The sequence below is a fragment of the Eubalaena glacialis genome, chromosome 1 (assembly GCF_028564815.1).
Source record: "Eubalaena glacialis isolate mEubGla1 chromosome 1, mEubGla1.1.hap2.+ XY, whole genome shotgun sequence".
NCBI lineage: Eukaryota > Metazoa > Chordata > Mammalia > Artiodactyla > Balaenidae > Eubalaena > Eubalaena glacialis.
In genome coordinates this window covers 120,748,935-120,761,357 of record NC_083716.1, presented here as the reverse complement: position 1 = coordinate 120,761,357, position 12,423 = coordinate 120,748,935, and the positions used below count along the sequence as shown (strand labels likewise).

The 12,423-nt window shown below is 50.4% G+C and overlaps 1 protein-coding gene across 2 annotated transcripts in view; it reads right to left on the bottom strand.

The window, feature by feature from the left end:
- The window catches only part of CCDC93 (coiled-coil domain containing 93), an 87,259-nt gene that overhangs the window by 6,752 nt on the left and 68,084 nt on the right, over positions 1-12,423 (bottom strand). For both annotated transcript variants that reach the window (XM_061183230.1, XM_061183238.1), the window contains 5 exons: positions 9,654-9,762; positions 7,674-7,756; positions 5,614-5,651; positions 3,962-4,046; positions 1,158-1,271 (listed from right to left, as the gene is read on the bottom strand). In XM_061183230.1, coding sequence (XP_061039213.1) covers positions 1,158-1,271; positions 3,962-4,046; positions 5,614-5,651; positions 7,674-7,756; positions 9,654-9,762 — 429 coding nt within the window. The remainder of the gene's footprint in view (positions 1-1,157; positions 1,272-3,961; positions 4,047-5,613; positions 5,652-7,673; positions 7,757-9,653; positions 9,763-12,423) is intronic.

The window sequence follows — 12,423 nt, the reverse complement described above, 5'->3', positions numbered from 1 at the left end:
CCTTCCCTGACCACACCCTCTACATTAGTCCCCGCCAAGGCAATGGCTGGAAGTACTTCTTATTTGTTACTACTTGTTGATGAGGGTCTGTCTCCTAGCTTGCTATCTGTCTCCCCGACCACAACGCAAGCTCCCGGACACAGGGACCCAGTCTGTTTTACGACCTGATGTATCTATCCCAGGGCCGTGGCAGGAGCTGGAAGAACATTTGTTGAAAGGACGAGAGCACCTGAAATGCCTACGGTTGTGGTTCTCAAAAGTTAAGTTACAAAAAAGGGAAGGAGAAGTAGAGAAGAAAAAGACAAGGAAGGGAGAGGGAAGAGCCTTAAAACAGGTAAGGACCAAATTACTGGTATGGAAAGATTGTATTTTTTATTCCACTGACCACACCCCAGGATACAACTACCTTTAGCCGCCCCCTGTATTTTCAGCAATCTCTAAATTCACTAAAACCACATGCATTTACATTAGAAAGGGGGAAAAAATTCCTGAAAATAAAGCTGATGAGACAGATCTTGGCAAGCAACAGAATGAAGTGTCCTTTCTGGAAATTTTCTTAAGAAAAGGGCACGTTTCCTTCTGGAATGATGGAGAATAATCCTGCCCAAATGCAGGGAGAAAAGACAGGGGCAAACAAAATTCATCTGCGTGTGGGTGTGACAGGTGCCAGACACAGGCTAGATGCTTTCCTCTCTCGTCTGACCCAACAGGGATGAGGTCCCTCCCCACCTGCACAGCTGGCGAATGGCAGGATCTGAACGCAAGCCTGCCGCACTCAAATTCACTCTCCTCCCATGTGGCTTCTCAAGGTCCCTCCCCAGTCTAAGATTGGGAGGAGGGAAAATGCTAGACCTGAACCCATAACAAACACTGCTTCCAGGTGGGCTGATGATGCCATTTTACTTGTGAGTTTAATGTGGTTACTGAGTGTTAGGAAATTGAAGTGACGTTTCTTAGAATGTTCAGTTAGAGCCTCAAGATGGGCCACAGAACAACGCATTCGTGATGCACGCTTTACTGTCACATCCACTGCCAACTTGTTATCTCCCATTTCAGACCAGTGGAAAAACAAAGCAATGCTCTGGTTTGCAAAGGCTCATCTGGGGGTGAACACAAATCTCGCCCAGCCTTACATGCCAGCCCAGCCCTCCTCTTACCTCCTTGAACTCTTTCACAGTCTTAAAGTACAGCCTCTGTTTTTCTAACAGTTCCAAGTACTGGTCGTTCAACTGGTCTCTTCTCATTTTGTTCTCTTGCTTCTTCTTCTCCATCTGTTGAAACATTTTGGGAAACGGTGATAAAAGGCATGTTCTGACCAAGGGCGGCTGGCAACGTCCAAAAGGTAACGATTACTAACACTTTCATGGATTTCCTTCCAGTAGTTTCCTTCTATGCATCATTTTTGAGGTTGGTTTATTTATTTGCATAATATTGCACAGAGACTCTATAATTTTTCAGCAATTCTCCTATCACTGGGCATTAACTGTTTCACTTACAGTAAGTCCCCTATATACGAACCTTCAAGTTGTGAACTTTCAAAGATGAGAACGTGCATTTGCGTGTCCAATCACGTAAGTTAGTTCACGTGTCTGGCGTACGCTGTCATGTGTGTGCATCCTCTACAAGTGGTTGTGCTTTTGTGTACTTTACTGTACAGTACTGGATAGAGTACAGTAGTGCAGTATCTTTATTTCAAGTCCAGGATGTCCGGAAGCAAGTGTAAAAGCAGCGGAAATACAAACTTTTTTTGTGTTTGTTTTTTATATATTATTTGCGTGAAAAGCATTATAACCTACTACAGTACAGTACTGTATAACTGATTGTGTTAGTTGGGTACCTAGGCCAACTCTGTTGGACTTAAGAACAAATTGGACTTACGAATGCGCTCTCGGAACGGAATTCGTTTGTAGGGGACTTACTGTAATGAGTTTTTGTGTGTGTGAATGTAAACAATTTCACAAGAAACAGGCAGGCAGTTCCCTCTTTATTGAGTAACTCTTCCACGGACACCTAGTCTGTTACTCGCACTCACTGCTCGCCTGTTCCGTGTACACCCTGCACCTGACAGTTCCGGGGAAACCTGAGCTCTGGGGTACACACACCCCCCTGCCACCTCGATCTGAGCAGGACCCATCATGACACCCAGATACGGAGGGCTATGATTTTGTTTCTTTTAAATAAACACAACAAAAGACATCCATCCAAATGAGCACTGCTCTGCAGAGCAGACTTACTCCATTCAAGTGCCAGTCAATATTCAAACCCTACCTGGAACCCTTGTTGAGAACTGCTTTTGGAGTCAACAGAATGAACTCACTTAAAACAGACAGTTCTTGGGTGCCTGCTACAGGTCAGGTGCTGCTGTCAGCCACCAGCAGCACAGACACGAGAGGAGAGAGCCCTCCGTGCCCCAGGACCTGACCATCCTTCTGGTGCCCGGCCACCTCGCGGGCACACGGGCACAAGGGCTGCCTCCTTCGCTGGCCAGCACTGAGGTGCCTTCGCCATGAAGCCTGGGGGAGGACGGAGAGAATGAAGGGGTCGGGCCCATTTCTTTCCCCAGGAATGCATCAGATAGTAAACAAAGGGGAAAAACCCCCAGTAACTTCCGGTTGTTCTTTACTATGAACAAGAGCATCTCCCTGAGGACAAGCATGGCGGCTGGAAAGGCCCCCGCACTGAGGCTGGGTGGTTACAGGCCTGCGGTTGGCCAGGCTCTCTGCCCCCCACTTCCCTCGCACCCCAGATCACCAAGAAGGGACTCCACTCCCTCCTGCAAGAGAGCCTGTCCGCCCTGGGTAAGGGTCCACGCACGGGGACAGGTGCTGCCTCAACTTTGCCCTCATTTTTGACGTTGAATAGTCTTGTCACCAGTGACACATTTTTTCTTTTTTTTTTTTTTTTTTTGCTCTTTTGACATGATTTTATTGACGTCCTTAATAGGAAGATGAATATTTTGCTACAGGGAAAAGGATATGGCGAGCTTTTGCCCGCAGTTCATCTCTGGTGAGATGGGATTACAGGCAGCTTGAATGAGTGCATTTTTAGGACAGGTCCTACAGGCAATCCTTCATGTGTTTACACTCTGGTTGCCCTCATTGGACCACTTTGCCCCAGGATTGTGAGAGGAGATGCCCTAAGTCCCCAGAAGGTTTCACTGCCATGCCCGAGGACCAGGTGTGTGATACGTTTTAAAAACACGACCAAAAGCAAGAGACATTGGAAGCACTAGTTAGGATTTGTCTGGCTATGGTAGTGGGAGGCTGCGGCTGCGTGTCCAGCTTCCAGACCGTCAGCAAGTCTTCTTTCCTACTGACAGAGTGCGCCCGTGCAGAGCCACAGAGCGTGGAAATCCCCACGCTGCGCCCCGTCTGGATGATTCTCTGCAAAGCTATCTCTGGAGCACCCACACCCCTCTTCAGTTCCTCTTTTTTCTATTCTGACTTCTGAGGCTCAATATCCTCTCACTTTAGCAGAGTTCAGCAATTACTTGCACTTTTTACAGGGGGTTCCTGGAAACTAAAATGCTCTTAAGATGCTAAGGAATGAATCCCTAACGGTAGAATGTCAGGAACCAAAGATCCAGTGAGGATGTGATTCTGGGCAAGAGAGAAGGCCTGCTGGTGAAAGTCAGTTTCCTCATCTGTGCAATGGGGGGAACCCCACTCACTTAAGAGGGCTTTTAGGAGGATTAGCACTGTGCTTGGCACCTGGTAGGTGTTCAGTCCACAGAGCTGTTGCTAAGAGCAGCCCGTGAACAACCAGTGCAGGCAGCCCGTGGAGCTGGCCTGCCCACTGCAGGGTCAGAGGTCTGGTGGGACCCCTTGCAGAGACACTGAAGATGTGTCTTCAGAATTGAGAGCACGTTCCCAGGACAAACAGAAGAGGCCTGCTTTCCCCAGGGCCTTCTCCACCACCAGTGTGAAACCCTGGCTGCATTACAGAAAGGAAACCATCTGACCTTCATTCGATTTTGCTTAATTCCTTCTACGATCTGTTCCATCTGACGTAAAAACTGGTCCCGGGAAGCAGGGGAGGCCATGGCTCTGAAAGGAAGACCAGCAGAGGTATGACCAGCAAACAGGACTCTCAGAAAAGGGGAGGCGCCGAGGAGTCAGCCCTGTGCCCAGAAAATGCCCCAAGACGCAAGCAGGCCTTTGCAAGGCAGGATGGACCCGTGGGGCCCCCGAGATTCCAGGCAGCCAAAGATTCTAAGCTCCGAGGAAGGCATGAAAACTAGCCTGGTCTTGTAACTGAATAGTAATCTTCTTTTCCCACTCTCCCTATAGTTTTCTTACTAATACATATTTTCTTAAATAAAATAAAACGTGACTAAAATTAACAATTTTTTTTTTTAAATTTTGAATGATGGCAGGCTCTGCTTAAGAAATGAATTTCGCTTAGTTTTTAAAAATCTGCAGATTTAGAGGCACTGCTCAAGATTGAGAGACATCTTCTGAGGTTTTCCTAAAACCAGGCTGGGAAACCTGGTCCTGTTTCCAGGAATAGCAGCTAAAGCAGTGATGTCCTAAAACATGCCCCTTCACCTCCAGTTCTGCAGAGGAAATGACACCAGAAGGATCAGAGCACACAGATACAAGAATGAGAATTCTCCCAAAGGACAGGCTGAGAGGAAGCAGATTCGCCACAAAAACACTCAAACCTCAGCGTCTCTCAGTGATCAGGGGATAAAGACGCAGGCACCATTTTTAGAAAGGTCACAAGGTTGTTAAGTCGCTAACTGAATCTGAGTATTAAATGGGGCTGTGAGGATTTTTGTTTGTTTTTAGTTAGAAATGAAACTTAAAGTCTAGAGCTTGTTATCCATTAAGATCTTAGTTGCTGGTCACCTGCCAGGGGACAGCAGAGACCTGTGCTGGAAGGAGAGGAAGCCTGATGGACGGAGAGCCAGCCTGGGGCTGCCCGGATGGCGGGCAGGCCAATGGCCATGCTTGAGGGCTGGTATGATTTGGGTACAGAGGGGCCTTGCCATCCAACTTTTGGAGAACATATTTATACCTGAACAAAGTAGTTTAGAATATGCACATGACTTAAAAGCCAAAATCTACCACAAGATTTGAAAAGTATTTAAAAATATCATATAGATTATTTCATTATTTAAATTTTATTTTATCTTATTTTATTTTTTGGCTGCGCCACGCGGCTTGTGGGATCTTAGTTCCCCGACCAGGGACTGAAGCTGGGCCCTCGGCAGTGAAGGCGCAGAGTCCTAACCACTGGACCGCCAGGGAATTCCCTCGTTATCTAAATTTTAAAGCATCTCTATGTGCTCAAAAACAAATGTTATTAATCTAATCCTAGCAGGACAAAAGTAATCTATGAAGAAATCATAGTAGTTAGGCATACTCAAATTACTTGAAAGTTCACCTTTTCCCTAAGCTACTCCTTGGTGTTTTTAAAATTCACTGTATCATTAAGTTTTTGCAAGAACTCAAGCTCTGCGTAAACCAAGGCACATCCGCACGTAGCAGCAGGGGTGAAAGTGTAAGAATCCCACCCTGGGCACTGAGCCTTGCTCGATCAGGCAGAGGTGAGGCAACAAAAGCGCAGGGCACAGGAGCTACTGATGGGAGGAGGACCGAGAGCACTTACTGTGAGAAGTTCTCATGAACTGAGTTCAGCAGGCTAATCTGGGGAGGAAAGAAGAACAAAAACAACAAGCAAAGGCTGAAAGATGCCTGGGCTAACCCCAGCCACTGCAAGCTCGTCACGTGTCTCTGGAGGCTGATGCTGAGATGAACGCACCTTGTTCGCACAGATGAAAGTAACATGAAAAAAAAAGAGCAACGTGTTCTCACCTCCAGAGTTTCCCCGGAGCATCTAGCTTCCCACAGCCATGACCACAGGAATGACGGAACCCAAATCCCAGCTGGGAAGCCTAAGCCAACACTAGGGCTCTTAGGGCTGCACCACAGCCCTTTTAATCTCACCAAACACTGCCCTTTATTCTCAGGGCCATCAGCTTAGCAGAGGGTCAGTGGGCACGGAGGGTGACAACACTGTGCCCGTTCTACTCCTTCCCACAAAGTCTCTGCCAATGCGGCCAGCTGCCGGGCGGCTCTGGGAGCCTCCACGGGGGTGCGCCATTCAGGGCCCCTCTCCCCTGGAAATGCCATAGCCCGCACCTAGGACCCTCTATCTGTCCTGATCATCATCCAGGGCAGGCCTCTGAGTCTGGAGTCTAGAAACCTAGGTCCTCTTTCTGGCTCTGTCACTGACTCGGCTTGTGAGCTCAGGACTGGGCATTTACTATACTTGGACTCAGGTTCACACTCTGTAAAACGGAGATGATATTCTTGGCCTTGTGACTCCACAGGCATGTTGAAAGCTAAAATATCACAGGTATAAATAGACTTGAGATAAAACGTACAGTTTATCCAAATGCAAACTTCTAACTGCATTAGTATGGCCTGGAATTAAATAGCCCCACCCCCCTGCATATTCCTCGTTTTTACAAGAATGCAACAACTTTAAACACTGCTGATGAAGGAAGGTCAGTGGGGTTCGAGGTTTCCTCAGAAGGGGCTGCCCGTCTTCCCTCACCAGGCGGGAAGACCCCAAGGCTAGGGTGTGCAGCAGAGCTACCCCAGGGCTGACATAAATCCCCCCATCATCTATTCGAACGTTTATCAGATGCCTGTTCTGTGCCCATCACTGTGTACAGCCCTGGATACAGAGAAAACAGAACCCAACCCCCCCTCAAGGACTGCCTCTCAAAGGAGAGACATTGATCTGGTTTGACTGACAACAGGCAGTCAAAGACAGTACTCACTGATGCCTCCATTTAGGTCCAGGTAAAAGACACATCTGTAATATTGTTCTTAGTAAAGTGGTAATTAGTGCAGGTTGCAGGATGATGATAAAATAAAAATAGGTTCTGTCACCCTCAAGGGGAGGGGGAGGCAGGAGCTAATACGTATCACCACGTGCGAGGGACTTCACAGGCATTGCCTCGTTCTGTCTCCATCACTGCAGGAGTTCTCCCTGTTTTACAGGCGAGGAAGATAAGGCCGCACTAACACCCAAACCCGTGTGAGTCCAGAGTGCCTGCTGGAGCCACTACACTGCGCTGCCGCTGGGAAGACAGCGCTGCTTTTTCCTAGACACAGCTGCACACCTGCCCCAATCGTCTGCCTTCCATCGAGGGCCCTGACCACCAGCGGATCTGGCCTGAGTCACAGTAACATGGAGGGGCAGCCCCGGTCACCCCTTCCACTCCTGCTTTCGTTCTCACCATTCTTTTAGTTCACGCCTCTGTCTGCCGCTGATGATTCAACCGCCACCTCCCCCTGTCAACTCTGACAGCCCACCCTCCCCATTTCCTTTAGCTGGTTCTTTCCTTCCTCCAAAACTCAAACTACAGTTTCACCAACTCCAGGCCCTCCTCCGTATGCACCTCTCGAGCTTCCAGGATGTTTCTTTTTATGACGTCGTCCCTCACGAGGCACCATACAACTGCTGCCCACCCTGCGCAGTGGGAGCCCCGACGAACCCGCACTTTCTGACTCTGGACCCGGCACTGGGCACACGACAGGTGTTCCTCCCACTTCGGCCGAAGGCATCGCGACACCAGGTCCGTGTGAACTTCCCGGGCTGACAGCACGGGTAGCTGCTCATCTGATTATGCTGCTTCTTTCTATAAAGCCTCTTACCTCTTTTTCCAAGTAAACCTTTTTGTCATCCAGGGTATTATACAGAGTGAAGAACTGCTTGGTTTCTTTGTGCACTGCTGAAACTGCAAATGCAAAGAAATCAGCACGTGAGTGAGAAAACGTATCGAAACAATCCTGCGTACCCTCTCCCCGCGGAGGCACTGCAGGACTCGGACCTGCCAGCGCTGGCTCTCACTCGCCGCACACAGGCCGGTGTAGGGCTGCCGCAGGCTGACGGCACGCGCGTGGCAGCCACGACGGGCCCGCCAAGGCGAGGAGCCAGCGGAAGCTCCCTGTCAGCGTGCGGGGCGCGGGTTTCTCCGAAGCCCTCCCGGTGAGGGGTCCCGGGAGGAAGGCGGAGGGATGAAGCAGCCCCAAGCCAGCTCTTCCTGCCTGCGTGGCTCCCTCCCTTCCCAGGCTCCTCAGCAGCAGGAGCCACAGCCGGCTCACGTTCGTAAAGCCCGTGCTTAGGGAGAAAGATTTAACTTAAGGCAGGAACTATTTTCTGCTGAGAAACTGCCGTCGTTGACACCTGCCCCTGGTCATCTGAGTCAAATGTGAGGACCACATGAATCTTCAGGGTGCTGGGGTAAGACGCGAAAGGAAGCGTGCGTCTGGACGCATGTTCTGAGCAGGGACGGTGCTCCGGCTTGAAGCTGGAAGGATGGCTGAGACGCCAACATCTCAAGGGAAAATCTGGGGTATATTCTGAAAGAAGACTTGGAGTTTTCCAAGCGGGAACTGCAGGGCACTGGCCTCCTGGGCCTGGGACCAGCTCACAGGGGTGAGGGACACAGGGACTGGCAGGGGGGTCAGCTGGCCCAGACGAGGCAGGATTGAGGATTCTGAAGACTGTCCATCCAGTTATGGGGAGCTATTAAATATCAAGGCTTTTAAAGCAAGAGTGTAAAATGATCAAATTGTGTGTGAGAAAGATCCCTCAGGCAAGAGTGCAGACAAGGGGTTAGACTCTGGGCAGTGATGAGAAGGTGGCTACAGCAGAGAAGACAGGGGCTGTCTAAGTGGGCTTGACAGCGATCCCAGTGACCGAGGGGAAAGACGGGGAGGGAGGCAAATTCAGCCTTGTGTGTGTTGAGTTTGGGGTACCCGGGAGACAAGCAAGAGTGGGAGCCCAAGGAAGGGGTGATGGTCCAGGATCTGTTTACAGAGGATGTGAGCTGGGCCTCGAAGGATTTTGTCTAACAGAGTGAAGACGGGGTCCCAGGCGCAGGTTAACAGGAGTCAAGGCCTAGGATGTCAAAGTGCATGGTGTGTTCAGAGGCAGCGTGTGGACTGAGGAGGCCAGAGTGGGGACTGAGGGCAGGAATCGGGACCTTCAGGCAGGCCACTTAGACGGGGGAGGATCCTGGGCAGAATGAGGAGAGAGGCTTTCTTCAGCGGGTCTAGGAAGCGCCTGAGGATTTGCCACTGGAGAGAAGTGATGTGACTGGACGGGTGGATGACGGGCTCAGAAGGGGCTGCAGACCGGCTAATGCTCACTGGGCTGAGCTAGGATGCCAGGGAGGACAGATATGGCAGCAGCATGCGCTCACTGATTTAGGCCGAGGGAGACCCAGTCCTGCATCCCTGGATGAACATGATGCTGTTAAAGGCAAGGACCACACGAGCAAGAAGGTTTGCAGAGGAGAAGAACAATGAGAGATGCCGGGGTCACGAGGTTCCGTGTGACGTTGGAAAGTGGAGCCCGATGACTTGACAGGGATGAGGGTGGGCTAGAAGCATCGCTCTCAGAGCTCAATCAGCGTAAGTATCTGTCCAGGGAGAGGGCAGTCAGAGCTCCATGGTGTTTCTCCTGGGCTTCTGGGCTACATGAAATGAGTAGGCCTGACGATGAGCTGGGGGCCCTCCCAGGGGTGGCTTTCATGGACGGCACCACCACGCTGAAGTGGGACAGAGCCCCTCGCCTCCTGCCCCTCCCAGGGTCAGCCTCGGGAGCTTGTGTGTGGTCGATGCACCTACTCTGGCGGTAGAGTTCGATAAATCTCTTCTGATACTGTATTAGCTCGGCTCTGCTGGGCACTTCGTCAATCCTGCGATGCAAAATTGCTATTTCTCGGTTTCTTCGAGCCTAGATGCAAAAGGGAGGGGGAGACAACACTGTTTGGTGAAAGGCCTTACGTGCCCTCTGGGGAGCCAAAACACTGCCGCCACCCACCGTGTGCCCACACACCCGCCCTGGAATGCAGGCACCCGACGCGGCTGCGGCCTGAGGCGCGCGTCTCAGACCCTGACTCCCCCGGCAACACAGGGAGAAGGCGTCAAAATAATGGATCGGAGGGAGGATTCTGAACGGGAGGGCATGTGTGGATGGTGTGGCCAGCCAGCCCACCAGGCCCCCAAGGACTCCAGAGCAGCTGATTCCCAGTGTCAGGCAGGGACCAGGAAACAGAAGTGCTTCCCAGATGACAAGGGATGCTGCCCTGCTGCCTCCATGCAAATCCCAAATCCCTTAGCATGTTTGAAAAGCTCCTACAGTTTCCTCCTAAAGCAGCTTTCTGGCACTTTCCCCCTCCTGTGAAACGAACTGGGCTCTTCTAGCTGAACTGCCCCAGGTGCATCCGGGGAGGCAGGGCTCTGCGTGGCACAGGGGAGACCTCGGGCTCCGAGGCGGGCGGCTTCCCCGAGGGGCAGCGCTGAAGAGGGCCACCCAGCTCCCACCACAGGTTCACGGCCTCCCCGTCCTCCCCCTCTCCTGGCCCACTTTATCACAGTGGCAGACGGGGACCTCTAATTCATTAGGGTGCAAAAACCCCTCCAGGCGCAAAACCCACTATCAACTCTCGTGATCAAACCAAAATAGTGCCTGCTGCTCCGGCTAGAGTAGAGGGAAAGATGCACCTCTCCCCGTGGCCAAGGCTACACCTCCCACGGGTGCTCAGGCTCTGGCTCCTATACTTTCTCAGGAATCCAAAGATAAAATCATGCACTCTTTTCACTGTATCTTTAACCTCTCCTTTTCTACTGACTTCTTCTCATCGGCATTTAAACATGTTCAAGCCCCTCACCCTTAGAAAGGCTCTTCCTTAAACCCTGATCACCTTTCAGCTTCCATCTGTCTCCTCCCTTTAACAGCACAACTTCCCGAGAGCAACGTGCCCCACTGGCTCTGACCCCTCCACTCCCCTCGGTCACCCTTCAACCCACTGCCGCTGGCTGCTCCCAACACCCACTGCCACCGCTCTCGCCAAGGTCACCGCAGACCTTCTCTCTGCACCTATGGCAATTCTCAGCTTCCAGCTTTCCTGACTTCTGGCAACACTGACCCTTCTCTCCACTGGGCTCTCTGCTCAGCTGCCACGAGACCTCAGGCTCCCGTTTTCCCTGGGCCTCCGGCTGCCCGCTTGGTCTCAACCCTCATTGGTGGAGTCCTTCTTTCCCTCTTCTCAGCCTGTATTTTCACATCCTAGGTTATCACCTATACAGCGCTGACCCCCAGATCTCCAGCCCAGACTATTTCTACTTGGGTGAGTACCCCAACCTTTAAAAGCCCTAAACAGATCTCATTAACACTTCTATTCACACTCCCATCCCCTTCAGCCCTATCCTTTCTCCTTTAGGCTTTTTCTCAATGAATAACACAAGGATCCACGCTGGTGCCCAAGTCAGAAATTCCCCTACCATCCTCGACTCTACTTTTTCTCTAACCCATCCCAAGTTCCATGGATACAGCTGCTCAGCCTCTCACCTACCAGTTTATTTCTGTCCATTTTCACTGACCCAGCCCTGGCTCAGGCTTCAGCAGGCTTAGGTTCCTACTGCACCTTCCCTCTAGCCAGTATGTATGACTGACCCCCAGGTCTCCAGCCTGCAGTATGCAATTCGCATATAAATCCCCTTGTACTTTGATGTATATGGACATATCTTGGTTCTCAAACAGCTAGCCAGCTCCCAGAAGATAGAGCATCCCATTTACTATTCCTGGGATCTAATGCAACACTGAACACATAGTAAGCACACAGTCAAAAAGTTTCCAAGTATGCAGCTGTACTGTCCTGATTTTATTTAATTCTGTGTCTCTTTAAGATTGGTACAGTGTCTTTGTATCAGGACAAATTTGACTCCCCGGATTTTAGCCAAACAACTCAGCAAAATAAGCACGGGCCAGAGAAAGGAGAAAGAGGGTCCCATTGGCCCCTGCAGCCCCTTGGCCACTCCCCCCAGAACCTGGCCTTCCTTTCCCAGAGAACAGAGAGAAGGCCCGGGCCAAAGTGCAACACAAGTTAACTCCTGGCTTTTGAATGTGCATGAGCCAGACCCTGGCAATGTAAAAGATTCTATAATGTAATTTTGATCTATGTGAATTTAGAGCCAACTTTAAAACTCCCCATATTTGATGGCCTTCTCACAAACCCCTAAGGTTATCTATCAATTAAGACAGCTAAAGTGGGCACTTAATTTTAGGGGAAAGGTACTAGACAAGAACACAATATTTTTAAATCTACCTTATCCTCCCCCCGACTTTTTTTTAAACAGCTATGAGATATAATTCACAGGCCATACATTTCACCCAAAGTATACAATTCAATGGTTTTTAGTATACTCACAGAGTCGTACGACCATCACCGCTACCTAAAACTGCAGAACTTTTTCATCACCCCAAAAGAAACCCGTACCAATCAGCAGTCACTCCCATGTCTCCCGACCCCTTACCCCCACCATTAGGCAGCATTAATTTACTTTGTCTCTACAGATTTGCCTCTTCTGGACATTTAACAATTTTTTGTAGTTT